This window comes from Antennarius striatus, chromosome 14 (genome assembly GCF_040054535.1).
Source record: "Antennarius striatus isolate MH-2024 chromosome 14, ASM4005453v1, whole genome shotgun sequence".
In the NCBI taxonomy this organism is placed as follows: domain Eukaryota; kingdom Metazoa; phylum Chordata; class Actinopteri; order Lophiiformes; family Antennariidae; genus Antennarius; species Antennarius striatus.
In genome coordinates, this window is record NC_090789.1 from 11,150,233 (window position 1) to 11,163,967 (window position 13,735).

At 38.8% G+C, this 13,735-nt stretch overlaps 1 protein-coding gene across 2 annotated transcripts in view; it reads right to left on the minus strand.

Moving 5' to 3' along the window:
* Positions 1 to 4,860: 4,860 nt before the first annotated feature.
* ctdp1 (CTD (carboxy-terminal domain, RNA polymerase II, polypeptide A) phosphatase, subunit 1) overlaps positions 4,861 to 13,735 on the minus strand; it is a 53,668-nt gene continuing 44,793 nt past the window's right edge. For both annotated transcript variants that reach the window (XM_068332269.1, XM_068332268.1), the window contains exon 13: positions 4,861 to 7,436. In XM_068332269.1, the coding sequence (XP_068188370.1) occupies positions 7,250 to 7,436 (187 nt within the window). In that variant the 3' untranslated portion in view covers positions 4,861 to 7,249. The remainder of the gene's footprint in view (positions 7,437 to 13,735) is intronic.

Consider the following 13,735-nt stretch of genomic DNA (forward strand, 5'->3'; position numbering starts at 1 on the left):
ATGCTCGCCAGCTCAGCATACATGGAAAGGCACAACCAAGTAGCTGTGATAGTGTACAGGAACATCTGGACCCGGTATGGACTAGAAGTACCCAAATCCCAATGGGACATACCACTAAAGGTGGTTGAGAACGGCAAGGCTAAGATCCTGTGGGACTTCAGCTTCCAGACCGACAAACAGCTACTGGCTAACAAACCGGACATAGTGGTGGTGGACAAAGAGCAGAAGAGAGCAGTGGTGACAGATGTGGCGATTCCAGCTGATGCCAACATCAGGAAGAAGGAACATGAAAAGATTGAGAAGTACCAAGGGTTGAAAGAACAGCTGGAACAGATGTGGAAGGTCAAGGTTAATGTGGTCCCCGTGGTAGTAGGAGCACTTGGGGCAGTGACCCCCAAACTGGAAGAGTGGCTCCAGCAGATTCCTGGAACAACATCTGAAGCCTCAGTCCAGAAGAGCGCAGTCCTAGGAACAGCTAAGATACTGCGCAGAACCCTCAGACTCCCAGGCCTCTGGTAGAGGACCCGAGCTTGAGGATGACACACAGATACCACCCTGAAAGGGTGAGAGGGACTTTTTTTTTTTAAATATATATATATATATGGTACAGGCCCTGAAACACACACAAACCAGGGGCCTGTACAGCATGCAAGTATATAGTGAGGGGTAGAGCATCGGACAGCTCGTCACTGATGCGCCCTATGAGTGGCTTGTGGGGGACGGTGCCTTGTTCAAGGGCACCTTGGCAGTACTCAGGAGGTGGAGAGACACCCCTCTGTTCACGCTCCAAGTTTTTTGTTGTCCACACGGGATTGAATCGGCTATCCTTCGGTGATCCTCCAATCCCCAGCCGAAGAATTAGTGGACTGAGCTACTGCCGCCCCCCCAGAGGGAGCCTTCTAATTTGTTTATAACTTTATTTGTAACTGACCTGTTTTAAAAGTAGGCTTCAGTCGGCTTATATCTTGACTTAAAGCTGGGAAAAAGAACACATCTGTTATTCTGAACATGCCCTCAAGCAAATCTGACATGATTTATTTCATCATCCAGGACTGAGCGCAGGGCCGTTATCTTTCTGGGGATGATTGATTATCAGTCTTGCAGACTTTCCTGGAAAGTAAGGACTTTCCAGGAAAACAATTTTAAAGATTTTGAAGCATGTAATGACTGGAAACATACATAACACATAGGTGTTATATAGGAGATGTCCAATTGTAATGGATAGATCCTATCAATTTGCCAATGCTCAGATGATATTAGCTCTTGATGCTCGTATTCGTGAAACCAGCAATAGCATAAGATTGGATTTACTTCTGTAAAAGATAAAGGATGATATAATCCCAAGTGTATGACAAAGTCTGATTATTCATTCTCATGATAAATCATGATTTTACAAGACTGAGTCAATAACTATGGATGAAGAATCTTGTAATGACTTTCTAAAATCTGAGTAATCAATCCTTTTTATGTATTTTTTAATGGTAGCCTTCACTAACTAACAGCAGCTACAACCTCCCTCTGCTGCCCTACATACTGTAATCTAATAGTCGCTGCATGTCTGCAGTCTGGTGATAGAGAGTATGAAATATCTGAGCGGTGCTATTAGTCTTTGGTATTGCTCACCTTGTTACATCTTTGAGAAACACAAATTGATTTAAGATCTTGAAATCCACTGTAAAAAATGCACATTTTCCGAGGTCTGATCAAAGTAAAATTCACTTACACCCAGAGAATTTGCATCCATCTTTGGTATGCCTCCAGCCATTGAAAATATTGCAAATACCATTTGTGTTAGACTGAGGCAGGAAAATAATCCATCGATCCATCCATCCATCCATCCATCCATCCAAGTACAAACAGGATGCAGGAATGACAAACTTTCAAAATAAAAAAAGAAAATCACAAACCATGAGCAAAGCACAGTATCCACTGAACAATAATGATTATTAAAAGTAACAATTGTATTGTCCTTATCTATGCTAATGTCAAATCTACTTGGAAATTGACTTGCGTGCTTTTGTGTACATGTTGTTGTCAGGACCATAAAATAACTAATGCAGAGCAACATTGCTGGACTATTGTAGCTAACGCCTCTGTTAAAATGGGACTCTTTAGAAGGTCATGAATACGTTGAACAGACCCTGAGGATTCCTCTGTGGTTCAGTGAAACATCATCAAAATTCCCAGTTTGTTCCATGTCCCCGTTATCGGCCTTGACCAGAAACACAAACACAGCAGTAGAACACAGAATGACCACAAGTGTCAATCAACCTTAAGCCTCTCAACGGTTTCATGGCTTATTGATCACATCCATGATTTGCTACCTTTGGGATGAAAACAACAGAATACAAACGTCAAGCTCAGCAGGAAGATCAGAGATATAAAGGTATATCTTTGGGAAGGCAGCAGAGGGAGTGGCTGTCACTCAGAAAGTATTTTTTTATGCTGGCCAACCTTTATACTGTAACGTCTGGAGAAAACTGAGGCTAAGATTCATCTGCAACTCAAGTCTCACTGAACAGATAAAGGTTTTCAGACTAATTCAAAATGAAGTACAGAAAAGCAAATGTGTGATCTCAAGTCTACTTAAATCTTATTTTAAACTTTAGACCTCTAAACCCTGGTTGGGTTATATATAGTAATTCCATATATGTGCAAAGGATTTAATAACACGCTAACATTTCAGGTGAAACAAATGGAATCAGTACAAATTATAGCAGTAATCATCATCTTTGTGGACTGGCACAAATTTTGAATGCCATCCTGTGTGGTGGTAGCAGTCTTCCCACTGGTCTTGGGTTTTGTAGTTCATCATGTCTCAGGTGATTTATTTATGTCATCTATCATAGGTGCTAAAGCTCTCTTCTGCTGCTGTTGTGGCTGGTGAGAACCTATTTTTGAGGTTCAACAGGCGAAAATGATCTGATTCCGGATCATTAAACAAAGTTAACCCAGAATATTCTGTCTTTGTTCCCCTTGAGGCATAACACTATCATAGATGGACTATTGTAGGATGGTGAGCATTCAACATCCTGTTGATGGATCAAAGATTTTTGGATATTTCCCTATAAATTGTATTTTCAGACTGGTGACAGACTGCATGAACTGGCCCAAGAAATGTGTATTTTAAAAACATTTTAATGCTACTTACACTTTCAGTACATACACATTTAAATGTTTTATAATGTACTTGCTGATTTTGTACTCATAAGATGGGGAAGAAAAATAATCCAAAATCCATTTGAGTCTCCAGAAGTCAAAACACAATTTCCCTGTTGATCTCAACACAGAGCCAGTCATTCCCATTCATTTTGTTTCCTTGTCATTCTGTAAGATTGCCTTTCGAGGACATTGGAGTGCACTTACACCACCAACAAGAACCAAGGCAGTCACAGACTGCAACATGCCACGACTTACCCTGACCTACCTTCAGGGTAGGTCAAAGCTATGCACTAGCTTTGAGCATAGATAAAAGCTCCTGCATAGGTAGATCAAAGCACTAGCTTTGATCTACGGTCTTACTCACTCTGGCCTTCTCCCTCGTCTTTCTATCTTATCCGGTTCCTGAATGTACAAAAGTTGAAATTTGGCCTTGACTTACTTTTCTCAAGGTCAAGCTCATCATCTCATTTTCATCCCCTTTGCCGCCCGAGTAATCTGTTTTTTGTTTCATCTTTCTATTTGCAACGATTGCGAAGATATTTGGTGGACATACTAAGGGACAGACGAACACACAAACACTGACAATTACAATATATCACCACTTTGAAGCGAGATGTATTAACAGGCTGCTCACAACTCTAATTCATCCTGTAATGCGTTTTGGATTATCTATTGGTACGTGAGAGTTTCTCTGTTTTTGTGTTCTGACACTGAGCAGAAATCACTTCTCAGACAGCTACCTATGTGTCATAGAATATATCCCCAGAGCACTGCAGATGTTCCTGTCCCCAATGACACCCAGAAAAATAACTCTAAAACATGTTTACACTTGGCCCAACACAGGTTAGAATATATAATTTCAGATTTGTGGGTTCTTGACTTTTTGAAGACCGTTACATCATATCTTAGACCAGAACTTGCTGTAAGACCCTGTGGCATACACTGAATTGCTGTTCTAGATCATTAACAAAACAGCAATAAAATATCTGCATTCGAAGGTGGACTCAAACCAATATCGACGAGTAAAAAAGATTTTCCCTGGAGAAAAATACCTGCCTTCATTTCAGGACAAACAGCAAAGCACTTATTGGTTCCTTCAGTTGTAAAGGCAGGCAAGGAGTTCTGGGAAGCAAATGTCACTTTTAATCGACTTTATGATTGTGATTTATCCATCTTGTTACCAACAGCACACCAGAAGACAAATCATTTAAAGTGGAGGACAAGATGAGATCTTTTGGTTACGAGTATTTTACACCTGATTTTTAATACAAAATCACACTGCATTTAGTGCTGAGCCTGAGAAGAAATGACATGCTCTTACCCACCAGGTATTATTCACTTGTCTTATTTCCTGTTCTTCCTACATGTAAAATTACAAATTGATGACTTGTTCTGTCTGTCGGCTCCATAATAATGTCTCTGTGTAATAGCGACGAACAAACACAAGAGGTTCCTTGCAGATTGCGGTGCATTCTCTGCACACACACCTACGCAAGTTGCAAGACGGAAGCAAGCCTAATGGTCCTCGTATGTTTTTCATGACATGGAGCCCATTATCTGAGTGCTGTTTTCTGGTGGGAGTCTCACTGCGCCACAACCATTATGATGCAAATGTTTAAAAACCAACAAAGAATGAATAGAAAATGAAGGATACAAAGAACATCTCTCTACAAGATGAAAGAGCAGCACAAAATCTAGTTTCATTACTTTTAAGCAACATCTTTATTTAATGAAATTTCAGTCAGGGTCAAATAAGAATTAAACTTTACAAATAATTAACACATCTGTTGTACAAGGTAAAACACCCTAAAATGGATGAAAGTCACTGTAAAAGGAACTTTTGTTTTGTCTGGTGCAGTAGGTGAATGTGTGGCTAAATCATTTATTAGGCAGATTAAGACACATCTCTTCTCAAGCTTTAGGGAAGTTCTTTATTTTGTAAACCTAAATGCATGAAAAGGAAGACTGTTCACGCTTTTGAACAAGACAAAAATAGATTGAGAGCTGTGGGTTTGACTTCGGATAGATGCTGAACAGTGAATATAAGAAACCTTGAACTAACATTTCAGTTGCACAACATGTGCTTTTGGTTTCAAAAGACAGAGATGGAAGTATTTGATCTTCAGTACACAGAAATCTTGATATAAGATGTAAGAAAACTGCATGCAGCAGTCATATTCTACATCCAGCATCCAACGCAAAGTCAGCATGAGCATTCTCCGTTTGTAACTCTGGAGGTTGTCCCTTGTTTTTGACAGTGCAATAATCATTAGGGCTTGTTCTTAATAATTTAACTGCATTAGCATCTTACCTCAGGCAGGTTTAAAGGGACTGTTAACTGACCTCACCAAAATGTTCTCACTTGCATTTTGTGGTGTCCAATTTAAATGTTTTTGTCTAGCCGCAAAACACAAGGTAAACTCAATTTTATTTTTTGAGTTCCCATCACCAAACCAGCCCCCCTCCCCCCATTTTAAAGAATTCAAGAGTTTTATCCATCCAGACATATATGGATATTTCTGATATGAAATACCTCCACTAAAGCCAGTTGACAACATTAACTGGATCACTGATCAACAGGGACAAGACGCCTGGAGAGAGATTATCATTTGCTGCACCAAGTCCTCCAGATGACACAGAAAATGTTAGTCTTGAAATCCTTACACAGAAGAATCTGACAAGTGAATGTAGCTTAAGGTTTACAATGAAACGGAATCATTCGATGGGACACTGTGTTGGCTGGTCATTTTTGAGCAAGTACCCATTCCTTGCAATCCATCTATGAAACTTGATGCTGCAGCATTTCTGATTACGTCTTGGTGGCCTTGACAGAAGGATAAATTGCTTTCCAGGTAAGCTGATTTAATTTCCGATATCAATATAAACAACTGAGCCGTGTTATTATGACATATGGGTCTGTTGTTCAAATCTCACATAACCTGCAAGAACCCAGATGAGTGTTCAGCCTTTCTCTGTAGATTCTCCATCATGAATTTGATATTTTATTTGTCTAGTTTTGTAATTTTATACAACTCATCTAAACCAGCAAACATGTTTTGTAGGAAACATTAATTTCAGCTTTACAATTTTTCTCATTTACTCATTCACAGAAACTACAATGGCTGCAATCTACTATGCACAGAGACAATCAGGGGCAGAGCTAACTAAATGTTTGACCAATGAAGTTGGGAAATCACAATATATTGATAATGAAGGGCTCAGTATAATGTTCAATGACAACATAAACCTCAAATCCATGGCAGACAGAAAACTATTTGATAAGTCACATAGCATTAAATATAAAATAGGCTTCTTTGATGTAATACGGGTGAACGTATACTTTGAGGGAACAAGGACGCACAAGGTATAAGGTTCGGTATAAATAATCACAGGCCTGGCGAGATTGTTTGTCATAAATGGTACAATATTGAGAGCACAGATGAGCTGGGAAGGAAAAGGTGAGCTAACACTTATCACACATGAACATGAACCTGGCTGTTCAGTCACAGTGGTTGTGCACCAAAGTGCTGGTTGTAATAGACTGAGAGGATAACTTGTTATCAAAAGTCCAAAAACCAAGATGAAGAAGTTACTCAAGAAAACACATACAAATGTTCACATTAACTCGTTGCTAATATGACCCACAAACACGACTGAAGCCAAAAGGAAAACAAAACTGAAGATCAGAGTAAAATATTTAGCTGCAAACTTATTCCAAACTCTTTGGCATATTCAACCAGCAAAATGTACGGTGTTATTTATTTTTCTTTCATTGATATAAAATTTAAAATAGAAAAAAGTAAAGCAAAAGACGTATCAAATTTTTTGTCTTCTATAGTTTATCTTACAATAAAATGTTAACATCAAAGTTTCAAAAAGGCCATATACCAATGCTACAAAAAATCTAAGCCTTTATTTACACAGCCACAAGTAATTTTTGTACAGGACATTCATATTTCTTACAGCACACACTCATGGCTCACAAGTCCACTGATCCCAAAGCAAAAAAATAACATTTAAGGTACCATCTGTCAGGACGATTGGGGCAGGTTTTTTAGGACTTTTGTAACTCCCGTCATTTTTCACATCACATGAAGTCATTGAGTTCTGCCTCTATGGCAGCGGCCATTTCATCCGCCTCTGAGCTGCTGCCCCCCTCTTCCTCAATGGAGTCTTTAGAAGACTCATCAGCAGATGCTTCTGGATCTTCTCTCTTGACATCACCTTCCTCCTCCTCATCCATCTTGGCTTCATCATGCTTCCGTTTGTGGCCCCTAGAGATAACAAGAGATGACTTAGAAAATACTCTATACCTCTACTCGTATACAAAACTGATTTTTTTGATTGGACAAACCAAACCTGAGAAAAAGTTGAAGGTCGAATATGTAAATAATACAGCAAAGGGCAACATTTTATTATTGCTTTGTTTCTTAAAGGAACCATTCAAAAGTTTTTTTTAAAACTCTACACCAACACTAATACAAGGAGCTTTTTAACTTGGATCAAAGAAAGACAGAATAAGTATACAGTGATCTCTCGTTTCTTGCGGTTAATGCGTTCCGGGACCACCCACAGAAAACGAAATTCTGCGATACAGCGACAAAGTATTTCCAGTATTTAATTATAAATGGTAATTTAAACGTTTATGAACCCTCCCATACTGATATTGAGACTCGGAACGCAGCGCACTTCTGGATGTATGCTAACTGGCTAAATAAACAGCTATCTTCACAAGTTCCTTGAGAATTAGATTGTTTTAATTAAAAATGGTGAATGGCAATAGCTGAAGACAGCGTTTAGAGCAAAGTCAAAGCAGATTCTGGTTGAGGTCCACAGTGGTCCCGATCCCTGACTGGGGGTGAAAAACTAATGAGACTCATGAACAGTCATCGCTCAGGGTCAGAGTTTAATCCGGTAAAGCCAAAGATTAGGGATCTTGCGTTAATTAACAATTAGCTTGGTGCTGGCTGTAGTTTAAAATAAATAGGCAAAAAAGAAAAAAAATATGACGTCTATTCAACACAGTACTAACAATAAATTAAATAGGAAAAACAAGAAAAGGCTGACAAAATAAGCCCTTTTCTTGGTGCAGTGCGCCCTCGCGCAATCGTGCAACAAAGCTTGCGACTTCACTTCATCGCGGGTTTTTGGTAGGCAGCCATGTGATACCGTACGCGCATTCTATTGGCTGACGGCATCCGGAAGTACGCTCAGTTCCGTGAGTCTCGAACTTAAATGAGACACCAAAGTGCCTTAAACAGTCGATAAGAGTGTGGGAAAGGTAATATAGATAGAAGGTGGTTTAATATCAGTATTGGGGGGGGGGCATAAACGTGTAAATTACTGTAAATAATAAGATAAATAGTTCGTAGCTCTATTGTGGAATTCATTAATCACACGTGTGGTTCCTGGAAGGCATTAACTGCAAAGAGCGAGGGTGCACTGTATTGGCAAAAAGGGTCCTCCTCCGTCATTGTAGCAAATAATAATAATATAGTTAAAATAAAGAAAGATCCGAAAGACCATTGTTCCAACGAATGAGAGCAGACTATTATACTCCTCAAAAAGTATAATAAGAAATGGTAATATGATAATGTTGTATTGCTTATTAATGAAATTTACAGGTATGTGCCCTTCAGTCTGCATCTATTGTGTGACTGAACTGAATCAAACTACTGAGTCAAGAGATCCTAACACATCCTTTCAGTAGAGAATTCTATCTTAGGCTAGGAAGTGATATTGTTTTAATGTTTCAAAGGCAGTTGCAATTTTTTGTATAATCGTCCTAAAAAACATTTAACATTTAGACACTGGTGAAATTGTAATGTCACACAGAGTAATAATAATAATAATAATAATAATAATGACCCAAAAATCCAAAATGGCTAAACAATCCTTTGCGTTTGGGTTGTAGATAGACCATCGCTCTTTCAACTCCATTTTAGCTTCTCATCCTCTGCAGTATCTGATTAGAATGATGTTAATGAGGTGTGCAGGCGTTTTGAATGGGCATCGAGGAGGACTGAGATGGCTGTGATGTGAAGCTCTCTCAATTGGCTGCACCCCGCCAGACAGCCTCTCTTACCTCCCACAGCAGGAGGCTTCTGGTCGTTTGTTCATTAAAGGTCAGATGTCAGCTCATATCAGCAAAGAGGCTTTATGACTTGACACTTACTGTGGACCCCTGCAGACTGTGTGATGTCTGAGGGATGGAGAGGGTTGTGTTTGTGTCATAGCAGCACAACACTTCTCCAAATTGACAAAATGTCTAATTTTCAGTGTACAGTACATATATTCACAGATGATGAGTAAATATGTGATGTGTATGACTTTACACATCCACCATTCCTCTCCCTTCTACAAATATTAAAAGTTCAGACAGCAGGGGTTGGATTGGGATGAGTCCCTCCATTGTTTTATGCTTTGCATCATTACATCCAATCTAAATCCTTGTTTATTATTCTAACCACCCACAGACCAAAATGCCACAGACAATCCATCAAGTTCACTCATGTCAGTTCCAAAACAGCTGTAATCTGTTTTATTAGATGTTAGCCGGTCTCACATGTTGTCAACTGCACCGCTACAAGGGGTTGGGGAGCATCTTGCAGTAAACAACATAGAGTCTGGTCAAAACACTCAAGTAATTAACAGCAAATATTCTTGCATCAACAGTTTCATTAAAATACAAAGTCACAGGTCAAAATAGATATTTTAGAAATTAGGTTTCATCCTCTAGGTACAAATTTCATGGCAACCTTTTACAGTGCTGTGTCAAAAAGTACCACCGCCTTATTTTTGAAGTAATTGAATTGAAGTAATTTCTTGATTCAAGTCATCAGGCCTGAGAATGGTAAGTGAAATTGAACTTGGATTAAAAAAAAAAAAAAAAAAAAGCAATAAAGTTGTTAATCCATGATTTAATTGGCGGAAAATTACTTTTCCACATTGGGCCAGAGGGATTTAGGTAAATTTCCATTAATAAATGAAATTGTCATTTAAGAATGCATTTTGTATGCACTCAGGTTATCTTTGATATTAAAATTTGCATTAAGATCTGGAAGATAACAGTCTGAAAAATATGGTGAAAAGAAAAGTTTCCTTCATTCAGAGATTTTTTTATATCCATTATAATCAAATACACAATCTGCATCTGTACTCCAGGAATCATTAAAACATCACCTTTCCAAAGATCTCTCTATATCTTATGAATTAAAGATAAATAATTCACAAGCAGGCTTGACAGGTGATTGAATATGTATGTACAATGATTAGATACACCATGTTCTAGCATGATGAGATTTTATAAAGCATTTCATTTGAATTTCTTTCGTCATTGATTCTCTTAATGTATAGTACAATATAAGATGGATAAGAAGGATAGCGTCCTATCACCATGTCAGAGGACAGTGACCTACAATGTAGTTTCAAGTACAGTATAAGAAAGGAATTATTGACTTTTTGAGTAAGTAAAATCACACAAAACAAGCAGAATCACAAACAGAAACCTAAGGAAGTAGGACCTAAACCGTGAACGCCCACAAAAAAACAGCAGCTGTTGAACACACAAGAGGTAGGGTGGATTTGACATGTCAGGTAGTAATTATTAGGTGGAGCATTTGTTATTTATATACCTTAGGATCTCAGTTAAAGGCAACACTGGGTCAAAACAAAAATACAGAAAATGAAAACTTGTGTTTCACACTCTCTCCAGGTGGTTTGAACCTATTTTCATGCATGAAAGAATAATCTGTCCTTGACAACGACAACCAAAAAGAACTACAACATTGCAAAAGCTAATAACTCATGTCACCCTGAGATGTATTATCTCCATGTTACATAGGAATATTACAACATTAGGGGTGTCAACAAGTCCATGTAGCCACAAGAGGGTACAAACCAGTGTCCTATTGTGCCGGTCTCAAGCCTGGAAGAGTGAGGTTACAGGGAGAAGAGATCAAGAAGGTGGAGGATTTTAAGTTCTTAGGGTCAACAGTCCAGAGCAATGAAGAGTGTGGAAAAGAGGTGAAGAAGCGTGTATAGGCAGGATGGTATGGGTGGAGAAAAGTGTCAGGTGTGATAGAAGAGTTTCAGCTAAAATGAAAGGAAATGTGTACAAAACTGTGGTGAGACCAGCGATGTTGTTTGGTCTAGAGACAGTGTCACTGAGGAAAAGACAGGAGACAGGGTTGAAGGTAGCAGAGATGAAGATGCTGAGGTTCTCTCTGGGAGTAATCAGGATGGATAGGATCAGGAATGAGTACATCAGAGGTTGAGCACATGTTAGAGGTTTTGGAGATAAAGTCAGAGAGGCCAGACTGAGATGGTTTGGACATGTCCAGAGGAGAGATAGTGAATATATTGGTAGAAGGATGCTGAGTTTTGAACTGCCAGGCAGGAGGCCTAGAGGAAGCCCAAAGAGGAGGTTTATGGATGTAGTGAAAGAGGACATGAAGCTAGTTGATGTCAGAGAAGCACATGCAGAAGACAGGGTTAGATGTAGGCAACTGACTCTCTTTGGCGACCCCTGAAGGGAAAAGCCGAAAGGAGAATATGGGTGTCAACAAGTCATGCTACAAAGAACCTGATGATGAATAACCAGCCTTCAGCTTCACTTGCCTAAACACATCATTAGAGATGCATTAGTGATATGAAGTATGTGATATGTTCAAATGGATCAGGAAAATCAATTTGTATTTGGGGCTGTGCACCAAAAGCCAACCAAGGCAATTAGAGAAAGACTATTAGGTTATACTACAATGTTACAATGATGCAGGGTAACTATCACCATTAAAACTGCACCAAAGTATTTCCAATATGGCAGTCTTGAAAGTTGTACATATGTAACTTACTGTAAACATATTAATCCCCCAATGTGTTTTGATCAGACAGTAATAGTACATGTACTCAAGTTTATAAGGATTTTATGAGGAATGTAATTTTTAGGGGTACGATTTTATGATACCTAAAGTATGTATGACTGAGACTGACAAAAAACTCCGACCATTTTCTCTGATCCTTTCATAATCATACACACTTCTCTTGACAAAAAACTCCGACCATTTTCTCTGATCCTTTCATAATCATACACACTTCTCTTTATCTCTTGCCAGTATATGTATCGTACACTGTTAAGTATCTTTTTCTTCTCAGCATGTGTTGCTTAAATTGTTAACAAAAAAATTCTAATGTTCAGCAAACTGAACGGAATCAAACTGTAAGGCATGGTGGAAACAAATTCCTTATAAAGAAAAAGACTGACCGAAGTCCAAGGCTGCAAGGTCTACCCAGACATCCCAATATAGGAATGAAAGGAGGGAAACAAAAATGAGGAGGAGGCTCAGAGCAGTCTTAAAATGCCTGTGACAACTTACAGCAAGGAATAAAAGAGGGGTCGAGGAAGGGGGGCTGGGTTAAAAACGAAGATTACATCAACTTTTGGGACATAGTTAAAACATTGTTTTTTTTCAAAGTTTCCTGCAGTGTAGGAAGGTTCACATAACAGATCACCTGCTTACATCAAAATAATCTGAATAACTGACCATGACTAAGGTCAATAAAGGGTCCTCCAACACCTCTTTTTCTATACACATGGGTCAATCAGCTTCAACATTATCTCTGTTTGAGCAACAAAATGAGTGGAAGATCAGACCTTTACTGCTAATGGTCCACTGGTTTGTAAAAGTAGCTCAACAAAGGCACAGAGGACATTACTTTGCAATACTGGTTATCTCTGTCCTAACATTTCACTCTCATTTCACCAGAAACCCATCTCATTTACAGCAGATGTGTCAAATGCAGATGGCAAGATATATTTACTCTTGTCCCTCATGCATTTAACAGCTCCATATGCAGTGAGCTGATAAGCAGAGCTGTTAAAGGGTTGTTTTTACATAGACATTATCTTTCCCTGTGCCTCATTATATTATCTTACTATGAAAACTGACGAACAGGAGGATGAAAGGGACACGTGTTGATGTGGCAGAGGTTTTACTGGGGATGTTGGGAAAGCAATATGAAGCGTGCTTTGCAAAGAAACAAGACATTGAAATGCGCAATGACCAAGCAGGTTTCCAACAGCACATGCTTTTAATTTCAATGTGACTGAAATTTCAGGCATGATGTACATAGTGGAGATATTCAGTATTCATTGAAACAGCATCACACAAACTGCAGGTAGCTGGTCTTTAGCAGCTTTGGGGATGTGGAGCAGCTGGTTGATTATTATTTTGCCTCACATAGAGCCACCATTTGCTTTCTGTGGGAGGGAAGAACAGTATGTGGCTTGTTCTGGACTTTTTCTGCTCTTGAAACATCAATCATACACAGCAGCAAATATAAAATGAATGAATTTGGGATGTTCTTTATATTCTCTGGTCTGAGGTCATAATATTTTAGAATAAGTACTTCATTTTGAGCTAATATTGTCAATGTTGTATCATTTTCTATCAGTTTTAACATTAGTATCTTCATTCATTCAGTCAGACATTCGTCTCCATTTTGATCTCCACCAGTTCAAGAGAGGACTTCGAGGTGCATAAATTGCTAAATTCACTGTGACAAGTAGTTGCTA